We start from the raw sequence: 15,695 nt of genomic DNA on the forward strand, positions 1-15,695 counted from the left end.
GTTTGGTGATCCGGCCCCTCTCGGCTTTTGGCTCGTGCCAATCCGACCTGCGACGGGACGAAAAGAAGACGAGAGTGACGAGACCGACGAGCCGAGATCGGGTCCGGACTCCGGAGCCCCGCGCGGGCGCGGGTTACGATAACTCAACGCGACAACACCGTGTCAGTGCACGCGTCCAGAGACGAAAAAATGACGAATGCGGAAGGCAGCGATGAGGCAATAGTGCGATCGCATTTGCGCGATCTTGAGAGCGATGAAGACAACTGGCGTGGCTACGTGAGCACCGACCAGGAGATCGAGGAGCTTGAAAGATCGCTCCTCGGTATTGGGGTTTCCTTCAAAGTCACTAATTCCCGGCAAGTTGCCGAAGAAAAGCTTGGTGAACCTGCCAAACGTAAGTACGGCCTGGAACCAAATTATTAAGAAATGACCTGCAAGTGCGGCTTGGCGACATGAAAAAAAAAGATCGGTCATGCGAGGAAACAGCGGAGCAGGGGTGTTCAGTAGCTTTAACTTGGCTTTTCTTAGGTCTGCCTTTTTCTTAAAAAGAAGATGGTTAAAAAGCGAAGCTTTCTTCATGCAAACTGAGCAGAAAAAAACGCGCACTAAAGCAACGGCGCTTACAGGGGCTATGAAGACAAAATGCAAGTTTGGTCAATTTGATGAAAGATTGCCTCGTTAGAGAATAGCTATGTGGATCACCGGTGACTCTTCCACACTGAACTTATGACGTATTATGGGCAGCCGTGATTGGCTGAGGCCGACAAAATCCAACGCAAATTAAACAGGGCTATAAACTTGCAGAACGAGGTGTTCGTGCCTAAATTTAGCGCAAATTCTTTATATAGCAGCAAGAATGATGGGGTAAACAATGGAATTTATGAGCGAACACGTAAACATAGCAGCGCTAGTGCGTATGGTGCACACTATGCTGGCTGACACTGCTCAGCCGTTGGGCTTGTCTGACATGACACTGGCCAACTGGCATAACTGTCACTGCCATGTACACGATCCTTGCTGTCAAGTCATACCCAATATTGCACGACAGGATTACTATCAGCTATAAAAGTAAACCAGGTACAAGTCCGGTCATAAAAAAAAAAAAGTGTGCAGACAGTGGTCTTCGAGCAGTATTATTATGCCATCTACGAAGGCAGATACTGACCAGACTAGTAAAAAAATATTTTTTGGCTATGGCAAGGCCCACCTGCACAAAAAGCCGCAAGGGATCATCAACTGGGCAAAATTGCATCACCTGGGCTAAACCGTACTCGCATGAGCATCCTTCGATCATAGCATTATCATCTGGATCTCAAAACAAGCAGATGGATGTCTATGAGAACACAGTGCCTATTTTGAGCTCGGAATTGTACACCCGCCTCAAGGTGGAATGGAAGTCACAGCTACAGGTGGCTTTTAGGTGTGAAGTATCCAGACATTCTCGAGCTCTGGTCCAGGAAATGGTGCACACTATCATCCGCAGCATTCGAACTGGGTTGGCAAGGACACCACATTTTCGCGCTACAAGATACGGCAGTCTAGGTGATCCCGAGTGTTCACATTGCTCAGCCAATAACGACACCGCACACATTCTGTGGGACTGTCCTCGCTTTGCTGACTGTCGACTACAAGCCCACAGTCTTAATGATTGGCTTTGCCCAAGTCTCCCTAATCCAAGCGAAGAACGTCTGCTCACCGCTCCACAAAACTTTCTTGAGACATCTGGCCTCTACCACGTCCTCTAGCTTCCTATCCTATTAGAGACATTATTTTATTTTTGCCAAATTCCCAGAACCCACCCCCTTTCCTCTAGATACCAACATTCGCCAAAGTGTAAAATGGCATCTTTGTACCCTCTGTAAATAGAAATGCGTGTTACCAACACTACTACCACTGTTGGCAGCAGCCCTAGTCAACATACTAAATTTTGTTTTAGGTACTTGCTATGGATACGCCATTGCTGACGTCGTGAAACACACAGTGCAGTGGGAGAATCTAAATTTTGGCCTAAATATTTTAATTTATCGGTAAATAAAGCATCGTTTGCTGCCGGACAAGCGCTAAGGGCACCATAAAACACCAAATCTCTAGAATAAAACAGTCTTGTATTTTGTCTGCATGGCCCTCTTAAAGCCAACTCACAGCTTTTTTGACGCTGCTTTGCGGAGAAGCCAAACAAAAATCAAGGTCCAATTTCGATGTTCAAAAAAAGGTTATTCCCTCTCAAAAAAGGTGTGCCAAGCTAATTTAACTGCTTAGTGGGTCATCTAGGTTTTAACGCTCGACCCTGAACGGGGGAAAGAGAATTTGGATAAAGAGAAATTGGTACAGTGGTTGTCGAGGCCACTCGTAAGATGGTGATGATTAGTGTTGAAAGAAAGGGAATTAAATAAAATTCACCCTGCTTTATTTTTGGTGGAGTTGAAACGATATGGAAAATTTCAGCACACATGAATATTTATTGATTTACCTATTTATTTACAAATATTGCTGTCCAGACACCAAAGCAGGAGGGACAAACAATACAGTAATCATAAACAATGTTTTGATACAACAGCAATGAGAGGAAAAGTTGGGGAGGCAAACATGGGAACAGATATAATTTTAATGGCATATGAAATCAAATTACTGTGTGAATGAGTTCAGTTGAGTGCAAACTGCTGGCGGGCAAGCTGTTCCACTTTCTATGGTGCGAGGGAAAAAAAGAAAATTTGAACAAGTTAGTCCAAGCAAAGTGTGGGGTTAAAGAGAGTGTGTGTGAATGCCATGTTTGATGCATTCTTAATGGGGTCGAGAGCAAGTTTGCAGTTTAAAAGTGGGTATAAAAATTTTAGGCTTTAGAATCTTCATTGTGACTGCAAAGTTGGAATGCCGTAGAGAGTGTAGAATAGTTTTGGGGAGCACACAAACTGCGGAAAATGACTGATTGGATTGGAAAACGTTTATATTATCGATTGGTGCAAATTCTGTACGCAGTGAAGCTGATGTTCTCCATCAACCGGGGAGCTGTTCCACTGAACTTGGCGATGCCCTTCCGGGTGCTGTCCTTGACGGACAAAGGATGTCTTATGGGAAAGGACAGACATGCAAAGGAACGGATACAACCTTCTCCTGTAAGTACGGATAGTGAGTTAAAGGGGCCACAAAGACAAAGTGCACCTTTGCTTAATTTTAAGAACTCATTGATTGATTGATTGTAGGGTTTAAGGCGCCGATGCAACGCAGGCAATGAGGCGCGCCGTAGTGGAGGGCTCCAGATTAATTTTGACCACCTGGGGATCTTTAACGTGCGCCGAAATCTCATACACACGGGTGTTTTCGCTTTTCGCCTCCATCAGAAAAGCGGCCGCAGTGGCCGGGAATCGAACCCGCATCCTCGTGCTTAGCAGCACAACGCCGTAGCCACTGAGCCACTGCGGCGGGTAATTTTTTTTTTTAAAGAACTACCCACCACGTGGCTCAACGGCTAAGGTGTTGTGCTGCTGAGCACGAGGATGCGGGTTTGATTCCCAGCCACGGCGGCCGCTTTTTTGATGGAGGCGAAAAGCGAAAACGCTCGTGTGTTTGACACGTTAAAGATCGCCAGGTGGTCAAAATTAATCCGGAGCCCTCCACTACAGCGTGGCTCATCGCCTGCAGTGCTTTGGCACGTTAAACCGTACAATTTGAAAAAAATAGGCTTCAGTACCTCACTCATCTCTGTTACAGCCACAAAAGATTTTTTTAACGAGGACAAAGCGCAAGAAATATTGAAAAACATTAAACTTTTTGCTACACTTGAGCAAAATTGCACTTAAGCATTCAAGCGATGTGACCAAACGGAACAAGAGGCCCCGCTACAATCGCTCAGTCATGCTTGTTGGCAGTGGCTTAGCAGTTGCCAAACCCGCAGACTCTGATGTCATAGAAAATTAGCCTGGAAGTGATAAAGGAGTGACCGCTGCTTCATTTGCTTTCATTATTATCTCCATTAATTGTTTGACATTGTCAATAAAACTAGCGTCCTTGTCAAACAATTGTCAAAACTAGCGTCCTTGTCAATAAAACTAGCGACTAAGCTTTCTGTTTAGTGAACCAGGCTTGTATTTTGCCCCGCAGCGGTGCCTCAGTGGCTAAGGCATTGAGCTGCTGAGCACGAGGTCGCGGGTTCGATTCCTGGCCGTGGCGGCCACTTTTCTGATGGAGGCGAAAAGCAAAAACGCCCGTGTGTACGAGATTTTGGCGCACGTTAAAGATCCCCAGGTGGTCAAAATTAATCCGGAGCCCTCCACTACAACGCACCTCATCGGCTGCGTTGCGTCGGCGCGTTAAACCTCACAATAAATCAATCAATCAGGCTTGTATTTTGTCTTCATGGCCACCTTAATAAGGGGGGGGATGGTGGGCAAAACTGGCTAAAAGTTGGATTTTTTCGTTGTAGTGGCAAAATATGCTAACATACTTCGAGACATCCTCAGATGTGCACCACGAGTCATTTGAAAATGGCGCCCAAGGCGCGCCCATGCGACTCTGCTGAGTCAGTGCAAGTTTTGTGTGTCGCAAAGTGGTATTTAGATCGCAATTTTTTTTAAAAATGTGTAAAAACGTTTATTTTTATAATACCTTACAAATACAGCCCATAGCTACTTCAATTTTTCTGTAGTTCTTCAGTACATGCCGCAAAGGCGTTGTGTCAGCTGAAACTGCATTGCGTTTGCATTGTGAAACGCTTGTTTAGGTCAACTAGATCGTGCATTTTTCCGTTTGCCCTCGAATAATTGGTTTCTTTTTCGACAGATTACAAGGAGTTTTCATGACTGAAGTATCCTGTGCTAGTAGCATTGCCTTTTTTTTTTTTTTTTTCAGAATCCACGCAAGAAGCGACAGTTTGAAAAAAATGAAACAAACTTTAAAGCGGGATTTTTCAAAACGCCATTTCCACAAAAAAAAGAACATTTTCTCTTCAACTATTTATGCTTCTGAAACCATTTTTTTGTGAGCTGTTTATCAATGCTATATACACAATGTGAGCCAGAATTAATATGTTCTCGCCAAAATTTGTTTTTTTTATTCACACTTTTTTGTGTCGAAAATGGCTGAAATTTGAGTTTGTGGTATGTAAATGTACATATTTTAAAAATCAACGGTTGATGGCGCCATTATTATTTTAGTTCAGAAGAAAGCCTCAGGCATTTAACACACATGGAAAGCGTTTCAGACCTGTGTCTGTAAAAAAATTTCTCCGAATGTTCCTTAACCCAAGAAGAAAAAAAAACTCAGAAACTTTAGATATTTATTAAAAAAAACTAATAAACATTTCTTTATGAAATTGTGTACACGGTTAGGAATTTATTTGTATAGGTTGATTACTCGAAAAGAAGCGAGGATAACTGCAGATGAAGTTGGTCACCTACGTCCACTACATTAGGTGTTCCTTCGTCAATTAAAATGTGTTCCCATGACATAAACTTGTCTCAAGATGATTTGTGGAGGTTTTTTATTTTCTTTCGGTACAAGAAGGTTTGTTATTATTCCTTTTAGCCCGCAGAGAATGCTGCTGAACTGCTCCTCGGAGACTGGACGTCTGAGACATTCAAAAAGAGACGGGGCAAAGTCAACGGCACCAAGAAGAAGGGGTGTGTTGCCACCATGCACATAAAGAAGGTTCAAGTCTTCCCTGACTATGCGGTATGTATAGCATGCAGTCATTTCAGGGACAATGCAACGCACCACATCGTGTTCTGGACTACCACTGCTTTTTCTAAACTCCACTCAAACGCCGCTCTGTGCTCATTAGTTTTGATCTTGAAGGCGCCGTGAAGACAGAATACAGGTTTGGCTGATTAAAAAGCCTTCCTTGTCCCGATAGCAATGACATCAATTTTATCGGAAACTTCAAAGAAATAATGGACATATTAGGGAAAACAGATCCAGCAGTGGCAACTCCGCTTTCTGGCGATTTCTGTATGACATCGCACATTGTTGTTTGCATGATTGGTGGTCGCTAAGCTAATTCACCGCCGAAAAATATCACTGGGCGATTGTAGTTCCTTCCTGTCATCACTTGTATGCTAACATGCAATTAACATGCTGATAACTGTGGTTTTAGTGCTGACCTATATAACGTCACCCCAGCCCATATTACGGTACTGTAGCGTAGTTTCTTTTTATGCGTCGTGTAGCCCAATCTCCGACTTGGTTTTCCTTTAACTCTTTCGTTACCACGCCTATTCAAATCGATCACCGGTGATCAATGATTTATAATGCCTATTTAAACATGTTGTAGTCGTTTCTCGTACACCTAATTTGGCCAGTGGTTAGTCTAGGCACTGCCCTTTTAGAATCAGTTTAAATTTTCCCGCTCCGGCGACATTGAGATTTTTGACGGCGTTTTTTGTGAGCTAAGGTGCGTGTGTTTTTGAGGAAGGGGGCGTGGCTGCTGCACTTGAGAAAAAAGGATGCAGATTGTGGTTAGGCTGCATTACCATAATAATTTTTTGTCAAAAGGCTCCTGGCAAGTCAAATACCAAATAATGCGGTCAGCTTTGTAATCCGACGACGTTGAGAGGTGATAATTACTTGAAAATGGCCCCAGCTATTCACTAATGATCTTTAATTCAGACAAAGGGCAGCTTTATTGTCCCAAAGCTTATTTCTGATGGTCCCCCGCATGTCTAGCAAGTGTGCCTGCCATTTTCAACCAGTTTCCAGCAGTTTCGTTTTCGTTTTCGCATTGCGAAACTTATATTTGGCGCTACTACGCAGTTACCCAACTACAAGCTCATTTGCCATGGCGCCTCCGTTGCCCGCTACTGCTCCTCAAAACAAGCATGCCGCTCGCGCTTCCACTTTCTCTATGCCTTGCTTCTGCGATAGCAGTTTCCGCTGAAAGTCAAATGATAACACCAAGTCGTCGGGTATCAGTCCAGAAGAGGAGAACGCTTCCAATTGGCCTTGAACACCGCCAGCTGTTCACCGGCCAGTTTCGGTTTCATACGAGGGTATTTCCGGAGGTCTAGTGTCGCTTTTTAGTAGTACTGTCTATTCTGACGAAGTCTCCAACAGCCTTGTATTTGTTTCTTTTCAAAATTGTTAGGTGGCGCTGCAATGTAGTAGGCTCGTAGTGCTGAACTCGCTTCATAGCACAACGGCGGCTTGGTGAAAGCTTTCTGGGCATGATTCTAGTGCATCATACCTTATTCCTGCAAGCAGGGCTACTGTAGTGAGTCAGAACATGATAATAAACCGCAAATGAAAGTTATGACTGATAAGTGATCATTAGAACGTCAACAAGCATCCACCAAAGAGTTTGGTTCTCAACTCCAAGCGGATGTTTTCACATCGCTTGCTTGCCTTCAATATTGTGCCGGTCATAATCATTGACAAGGTGTTTTTACATCATGTGGAGGCTAATTTGGGCCTTTAATAATGTCACACCACCAGATTTCTTCTAGAGAACCATACAAAGCAAAATTTGAAATAGTGGTTGGGCTTCCCCACATGGCACGGGCACCACGCGGGCTAACATTTTCTTTTATATCTGACAGAATGTACTGCGCAACTCAATTTTTTTTCTAGGACGGGTTTTTGATATGTCTACCTACAAAATGTATATTCTAAATTTTTTCTACTACTTGTCGTTTATTATACACAATTTACTTTTTTCTTATTTTCTTCGACGCGTTGACACAAATTTCGAATTAAATAATTTTTTTCGCAATTATTATTTAGGAAAACAATATTAAAACTGGTGTCGTTGGAAAGCGCGTGGAATAATCTGCATTTTATGCCACTGCAATGTGTGCCTAACCAATATGTGTAGCACAAAAAAATGTTTTGTTAGACCCTTCAAAATTGGTCAATTTCCCGCGGTAACGAAATAGTTAATGTAATGCATTTGGATAAACAGTAGTGCCAGTTAGTATGTACTTTCGTCGCGTCCCCGTCACGTACGGTTTAATGCGGTTTCAGTGTATTGGGGGTCAAGCACATTAAGGCCGAGGCTTGTCCGGCGTCTGGCGTCCGTGCTCACGGCACAGCACCGTGTAAATCAAAACATCTGAGAACAAAAGGTTCACAAAAGGTTAACAAGAACAAAATAAAAGGTTCACGAAAGGGGGGGAGAGAGAGAGAGAGAGAGAGAGAGAGAGAGAGAGAGAGAGAGAGAGAGAGAGAGAGAGAGAGAGAGAGAGAGAGAGAGAGAGAGAGAGAGAGAGAGAGAGAGAGAGAGAGAGAGAGAGAGAGAGAGAGAGAGAGAGAGATCCTGCCTGCGTCTGCTGCGCATGTGCGAGGATTGGATTGGACTGAAATGGATTGCATTGGATTAAATTGAATTGTATTGTATTGGAAATTGTTTTAGCAGCAGTAAGCACTCTCGCGGGTGATTTACGGTAAGAACGATCCCCAGTGCTTCGCCCACTCGTCATGATTCACTTCGTGGAGATGCGTGAATTTTTTCCTTCGTGGCCCCTTTATTAAAGAGGGTTGCTTCAAAATGCTCCTGCCTTTTTAGATGTTTTCACATGTCAAGAAAGCCATAAATTCATGGAAGCCGTGTTTTCTTTTTTATCGCCACCTCAAAAGCAAGTGCTTATACCAATAGTGCATTCTCATGTGCAGGAGCGACGACTTCTATAGTAAGGGCTCACAAAATAAATCGCAGCCACTGTTTTCATGCCACTGTAGCCTTCAAAGCTGTGAGTAGTGCTTGTTGCTTCAACCTACTGGGAGCTGTGTTGGTGCTACAACAATCAGTGTTACTATTTGAACCTACACTTATGTGGGAAAAAAAATCTTTTCCTAGTACAAATGGCCAGCAAGTATAGTTTGATTAAGGGGGACTCAGCTGATCACATTACTACAGGACCTTCATGACTCAGAGGTTTAAAAACGATCATGCACCAATACGAAAGCTTTCACAGATCCATGAAAATGTTGTTAACAGCCTCATTAGCTTACTTTAGATATATACAGTTGAACCTCGTTATAAGAGACATGGATGTAAGAGACAAATGGGTATAAGAGACACTATTCACCCACATGGTTGGCTGCCCTATCTGTCCCATTAATTTGACCTCTTTTATAACAGACATCGGGTGTAGAAGACAGTTGGTTATAAGGGACAAGTCGTCCTTGAACTTTAATCGATAATCTCACTTGTAACAGACATTTTAACTTCAGATGCAGTGCCACCAGTCACTAATTGCAGTTGCTTCCTCTGTGGAAACACAGGTGGACGACAGACGCCTGCAGTCGTTATTTATTATAACTTCAGCAAACACACAGTGGTTCAGTCAGCTATGAAATGACGATGAGAAGCCCTGCCAATGGAAATGCAACTTACAGAAGTGGTTGAAGCTTACTGCCATCCATTGGAGCGCGACCGCACATGCGGGCTCTCCCACTGGCATAGCTCCCAATCAAGAAGCATCGCCGATGTTGAGTCCTGCAAGCGTAATGAATAGCCTGAGCACACAGCGGAAGAAGCTGTGTGCTCTGGCTATTCATGAGGCTCGTGAACTCAACATTTACGATTCATCTTCCACAAACAGTAAAAGGAAAGAAAGCTTGTAGAATCGGTGTAAATACAGTCATGAAGCAAACAAAGATTCAGAACTGTTTCATGAATTCTGGGGGCCAAACATAAATTAGAATGAGCCTTTTGCAACATGCTGTAGCATTCTTTTGAGCTTATTTTAGTCATACGGTGCCCACATTGAACTAGGGTCTGATTAGTAAGTGAAAACATGGTTCCCTGCTTATAAGAGACATCTCATATAAAAGACAGAAACTGCTCTCCAGTACGTGTCTTTTATAAAGGGGTTCAACTGTATTTATAAAGTAAGAAAAATAGGCCATCAGGAACATTTTCATGAAACTGTAAGTGCTTTTGCATTGGTGCGCGATGGTTTTTAATCCCGTGGGTCATGAATTAGTAACTTCCACAGGAATGTTATCGGGTGAGACCCACTGAAGCGTAAACTGCCGAGGGCACCTTTGAAAAATCACGGGGTGTCTCCACTAACGTGAAGCCTGGGGAGGAGGGGCAAAGCATGCAGTGTATCAGTGTATTCTTGGCGCCTTGGCGTTTTTGCCAAGGGAGATACTAAAACCATTTGGGGAAAGAGGCATACAGCTTTGCTATAAGAGTCTCGTGTCTTTGAAGCACGAAGCATTCTATCGTGAGGCGTAAGTGAGCGTACCGGCATTTTAGTACCGTGACTACGTGAGACAATGGTTACGACGACGAGAGGAGATGCCAACTGCCGCAGCTCCTAAGGGACTTTGCCCCTAAAAGCCAGTGGCTCACCATTGGCAGAAAAACAACGGTATCGCGAAGTAGGTGCCTTTTCTTTGTAGTTCTGGTATGACCAACAGCCTTTTCTGGCAGTGGTTCATTTGTTCGGGTACAGCATTTATTTGGGTAATTGAGATACAGCTGTCCTTTTTCTGTAGTCATTCTAGTCCACTACTGGCATTATAGATAGCGACCTGCCCATCGCAGCTGGCACCAAAGGGAACTTAGTAGAACTTCCTGCCAGGCTAGTGGGTGAGTAGTTCCGATGGCTTGAAGCGCAACGGAAAACACGGACGGTGAACACCGAACAAACAGGGCAGGTGCTAATCTCCGTGTCTAGCAGAGAAGACAGGATGGAGCTTGTCCTGTCTACTCTGGGTTTGCCGTCTGTGTTTTCCGTTGTGCTTCAAACCATGTCACGTATGGGAGCCAGCACACTAAAAAATTGCTGAAAAATTGAGTGGGGATGGGGTGAACTGTCAGTTGGTACTGAATTTAATCCTACGCCACGGTGGTTCAGTGGCTAAGGTGTTGCGTTGCTGAGCACAAAGTCGCAGATTTTGATCCAGGCCGCGATGGCTGCTTTTCTGATGGAGGCGAAAGGCAAAAATTCCAGTGTTTCGGGACTTCAGTGCTTGTTAAAGATCTCCATCCCAGGTGGTCGGAATTAATCCGGAGCACCTTCACTACTGTGCGTCTCACAGCCCAGGTGGAGCTTTGGCACATTCAAGGGGCCATGCAGACAAAATAGCAGTTTGTTTTATTCGAAAGATTTCGTGTTTTATAGTGCCCCCAGCACTTGTCCAACAAGAAATGATGCCTAAGTCACTGAGAAATTAATCAGTTTGGGTTGAAATTTTGATTCTCCCACCAAATTGTGTGTTTTCGTGACATCTGCCATGAAGTCATAAGTGCGTGTATTCAAACAAACTTCCACTGCATTATTCGGCTCAGCAGCCTTGCTTGCCGTCAGTCCTCCCAGATGGCTCTACCGTACTGAGCCACGGACTGCTGTCCGCCGTTGCTTTGTTTTTTACTGTATTTGCACCTGGCTTGTTTTTGTTAGTGTAGAAAGTAATCGTTTCATGAAACATGGGGTATGCTTGACAAACAGGGTCACGTAAGACAACGTCGCTTACGCCTATCGGCCAGTGTCGTCTAAGACAACTGTGCAGCTAAAACAAGCATAGTGCACCCAGTACCAACAGCAGTGTGCATCGGTACTATTATGCGTACGGCTATTTTCGGGACTTTTATTGTTTACCGCACCATTCTTACTGCTGTAAAATGAATATGCATTACATATAAGCGTAAATAGCTTGTTCGGAAAGCTTATAAGCCCTGCTTAATTTGGTTGTGGCGGCCTCAGCCAATCGCACAGCTGGCGCGTATGACATCCTAGGTTCTGTTGTGGGAAATGAACTTGTGGGTCGCATGGCCATGCCCTTTTTTCCGAATTACGTAGCTTATTTGAGCGAAGTGTGCGTTAAAAGTGGGGTCAGTATGATTCTGACGAGGTAATCTTTCAAATGAACCAAACTTGTGTTTTGTCGGCGTGGCCCCTTTAAACCCCGCAATCTGAACCTGATCTCTTTAATGCTTCTAGATCAATGTCCAAGGAGGCTCCAAAAACAAGGTCGTCACGGCAAAATCAACTGCGCTGAAGAAGTTGGCGACACAGCTCGCAAGTGACCAGCCCCCAAGGTCTGAGACGCGACTATACGTCACCATGTCGAAAATGTCTGCCCACACAGGGCACGACTTCGATCACTTCGCAAAGCGCCAACAAACGCTGGACCAGAACCTCATCAATCGCATTGGTGAGCTTGTTCGCGAAGGGATCACGTCCGTGGAGGAGGTGAAAACGTGCCTCAAGTTCTACGTGCGGGACGTGTTGTTTGCGGGTAAAGAACCGCCCGACGCTAGCTGCCGAGCATTTTACCCAACCTCGAAGGACATTATCAACCACATACAGAGGGGTGTGAAGAGGAAACATTGCAGAAATGTAGACCAAGAAAATGTAGCTCAGTTTGTGACTGTGCTGCAGATAGAAGACGGAATCTCCGAGGTCATTTTGGAGCCATATTGTCAGCCTGATGAGGCCAGCGGCGGTTTTAGTAGTGCAGATGAACATGTCAACGTTGAAAACATGCTTCCAAAAACAGCGCGAGAAGCCAGCAAGAAGAGCCAACGCCAAATAACCGACGCAGTACGCCGGATCACCAGTGTCGTGGCGCATTGCATGGACGAGGACAAAATGAGGGAAGCCCACAAACACATGCAGCAGGCGTACAGGATCCTCAAAAGTGGATGCTCCCCGACCAAAGGTACAGCGCGGCGACTTCGCTTGAAAGCACTGCAGCGAACTCGGGGTCATGCGGGAAGTTGGAAGACGCGAAAAAGGGTAGGGGATCGCGCAAGCGAAATGCAGGCAACTGCAAATGTTTCACTGTGAAAAAGAAAAGACTCGTCTATTTGACACTTGTATATTGAGAAGCATTTTCACATTGCCGCGAACCACGTCTTGCTTTGTTGCCAGTGACTGATCGCGCCCGGCCGTCTTATCCATGTTTGAAGTGAACCACGTATTTTTCTCTTTCTTTTTTATGATGCATAAGCTATCTTATTGATAGGGAGTGTGTTTCAATCTGATGTCACTAGACCAGTATGTTCTGTAATCACCAGTGTTCTCAATCTAATTTGACGGTTCCGTAAAGGATAACGTTGAAAGATAAATGCTCGCAGGGAGACGCCACTGCATTCGTTTCGCCGACGGTCATCTGTGCACATCACTCGGTTGGCTGCTTCTTTGGTGTTTGTGTATTTTTAAGTTCCTTGCGGAGTACAAATTTGCTCCAGTAAACACTGTTTTCTGAAAGAAGCCTGCATCGTCCCTGGCTATGTGACAGTGTTCAGAACTGGACACACCTGAATTAAAATGCACCTACTCGGTAACAGTGGGACTGAAACGAAAAATCGACGGCTCAAGGAGTATTACTTCAAATGGAGCCATGGCAGCTTGTCAGGTCTGATCAGATCGCCACAGTGGTCAAACAGTTTCTGCCAGAAGGACAGAACGAACTGGTGCTGGCAATTACCCCCAGGTGGTCAAAATTAATCCGGAGCTCTTCACTACAGCACGCCTCATCGCATGAGTTGCGGCGGCGCGTTAAACCCTATAATCAATCAAAAAAGAAGTATTAGTATAACAAGGCTTCCAGGCAACTGTTATCTGTCGTCTCTGACTTTTCGAATGAATGCTTCCACTTGCATCTGTGCACAAGTGTCACAGCCATTTAATCTGCACCTTGTTTTCCACATACGCAGTGCAGGAGGCTAAAGCTGTTTGTTGTGGCTAGACCAAATGTGACGTGTGACAATGACTATGTGCTGTCCATTTTTTTTTTTTTTGCGTTCAAACATCTTTGCTCGCTGTGTTACTGCATGTTACTGTAAATACGTTTCACATTACTGCCTCTCCTTTTTGTGTCAAAAATAGACCTACATATTTTTCAGGCTCGACATGAAAACGGCCTCTGAACGCTTTTCTTTGGCGCCAGTGTCACCTGCTGCACCTTCTGTCATAAGAAATTATGTGCACCCTTCGTCAAAATTTTCTAGGCCAATCCTAAGCTTTCTCGACCACAAAGAATTCAAAGAATAACGTTTTTACTTTTAAATGTGACTGAAATATTTTATGACAGTAAGAAAGGAAGGTGTTTTCTCTAGCTTTCAGCAGGGTGTCGAACCGAAAAAAATACCGGTTCGGTTACGGTTCGGGTTCGGGTGAAATAATTTCGTTCCGGTTCAGTTCCGGTTCGACAAAATTATGTGCCGAACCGGTTCGCGAACCGGTTCGGGAGCTTGAACCGGTTCGCGAACCGGTTCGATGAATTGAATTGTCACTGAAATTAGAAAAAAAACATTTAGTAGTTTAAAGCGACAGTAAAGTCAAAACACAAACAAAAATTCAAAATGCTGCTGTTCCCCAAGGGCAGTGGCGCAATTGCAAAGCAAACTTTAAATAATCACGAGATATTAGAAAAACAGATGAAGTGGTGACGATTTACTACCTACTTTCTCGTCCAGACTTTATGTTGTCCTAGCGACTATTCATAAAGCCACCGCCGAGAGATATGACGGTGGGATATACAGGGTGTCCCAGCTATCATGCACCAAGATTTAAAAAACGAGTAAAGGCGTAACTCGAAAGAAACCAGGTGCATAATGTTTGCAGTACTGTGAAGAAGCGGACAGTATTTTTTCTTTAATGACACTTAATTAACTAATTGTAATTAATTATCTAACTCGAGTAATACTGTCCTAATCCCTAAAGTGTCAATGAGGCACTTGAAGGTAACCACGAGGGGCATCTAACTGCGGTATTTTCAGCGATGAATTAATTGCGTACACATTTATTATGACTGATAAAGGAAACCCGCGAAATATGAAAAATACCACGTGACGGCGCCTCCGCGCGCACCGTAAAGCAACGCCCTCAAACAGGCTGCCTCTGAGTTAGCCAGAATGAAATAAACAAAAGAAAGAAAGAAGAAATCGCGACCGAGTTTGTTCCTTATCTGCACACGCGTCCCGGGAATCTTGCTGTTGCTGCTCCTTCCATGCATGCTATTATCAAGGTGATGCGCTGTCTTTTCGGGCGGATAACACGCGAAGCAGTTGCTTTCAATCAGCTTTGTTTGGGGACGCTGCTTTACAATGCGCGCGTAAGCGTCGTCACGTGGTATTTTTCATATTTCGCGGGTTTCCTTAATCAGTCAAAATAAATGAGTACGCAATTAGTTCGTCGCTGAAAATAGCGCAGTTAGATGCCCCTCGTGGTTACCTACAAGTGCCTCATTGACACTTTAGTGATTAGGGAAGTATTTCTCTAGTTAGATAATTAATTACAATCAATTAATTAAGTCTCATTAACGAAAAAATTACTCTCCGCAACTTCACAGTACTGCAAACATTATGCACTAGGTTTTCTTCGAGTTACGCAATTTCTCTTTTTTTAAATCTTGGTGCATGATAGCTGGGACACCCTGTATATTCTGCCCTTTCATTTTTTGTTAAAATCGCAATCGTCACTATAGAATCGCCTATCACGCTTACCTTGAAGCCTTAAATTTAGGTCTGCGTACTGGCGTGTTGAAATATCAGCGCTAATTACCAATGGCGCACATTTTTTTAATATTTGTAACAAAACAGAACAACCCTACTACAGGCACATAAATACTACCAATGAATTAGATCATTTGGTCACCCTGAATAATTTGTTAGCTGTCACCCTATCGAATGTGTTAGCCACACTTTTGTTAAAAGTAAGCTTTAGTTAACGCTCAGTCACTGCATTATTTCTCTGACCACTGCAATTCCTTTTGCGAAAGCTATACTGGATGTGTGCATCACAATC

The 15,695-nt window shown here is 44.0% G+C and overlaps 1 protein-coding gene across 1 annotated transcript; it reads left to right on the forward strand.

Moving 5' to 3' along the window:
* The first annotated feature begins 72 nt into the window (after positions 1 to 72).
* Positions 73 to 14,019, forward strand: LOC144138399 (uncharacterized). The gene is made up of 4 exons (XM_077670663.1): positions 73 to 394; positions 2,977 to 3,113; positions 5,521 to 5,667; positions 11,883 to 14,019. The coding sequence occupies exons 1-4, from the start codon at positions 190 to 192 to the stop codon at positions 12,729 to 12,731; spliced, it is 1,338 nt and encodes a 445-aa protein (XP_077526789.1). The 5' UTR covers positions 73 to 189; the 3' UTR covers positions 12,732 to 14,019.
* Positions 14,020 to 15,695: the final 1,676 nt, after the last annotated feature.

Source organism: Haemaphysalis longicornis, unplaced genomic scaffold (genome assembly GCF_048455015.1).
Source record: "Haemaphysalis longicornis isolate Haplotype H1 unplaced genomic scaffold, Haemaphysalis longicornis Haplotype H1 scaffold_5, whole genome shotgun sequence".
Taxonomy (NCBI): domain Eukaryota; kingdom Metazoa; phylum Arthropoda; class Arachnida; order Ixodida; family Ixodidae; genus Haemaphysalis; species Haemaphysalis longicornis.

Coding starts and splice junctions, on each gene's coding strand:
- LOC144138399 (XM_077670663.1), top strand. CDS start 190: ATGACGAATGCGGAAGGCAGCGATGAGGCAATAGTGCGATCGCATTTG. Junction 395..2,976: donor GCTTGGTGAACCTGCCAAAC/GTAAGTACGGCC, acceptor TTCTGTACGCAG/TGAAGCTGATGTTCTCCATC. Junction 5,668..11,882: donor AAGTCTTCCCTGACTATGCG/GTATGTATAGCA, acceptor TAATGCTTCTAG/ATCAATGTCCAAGGAGGCTC.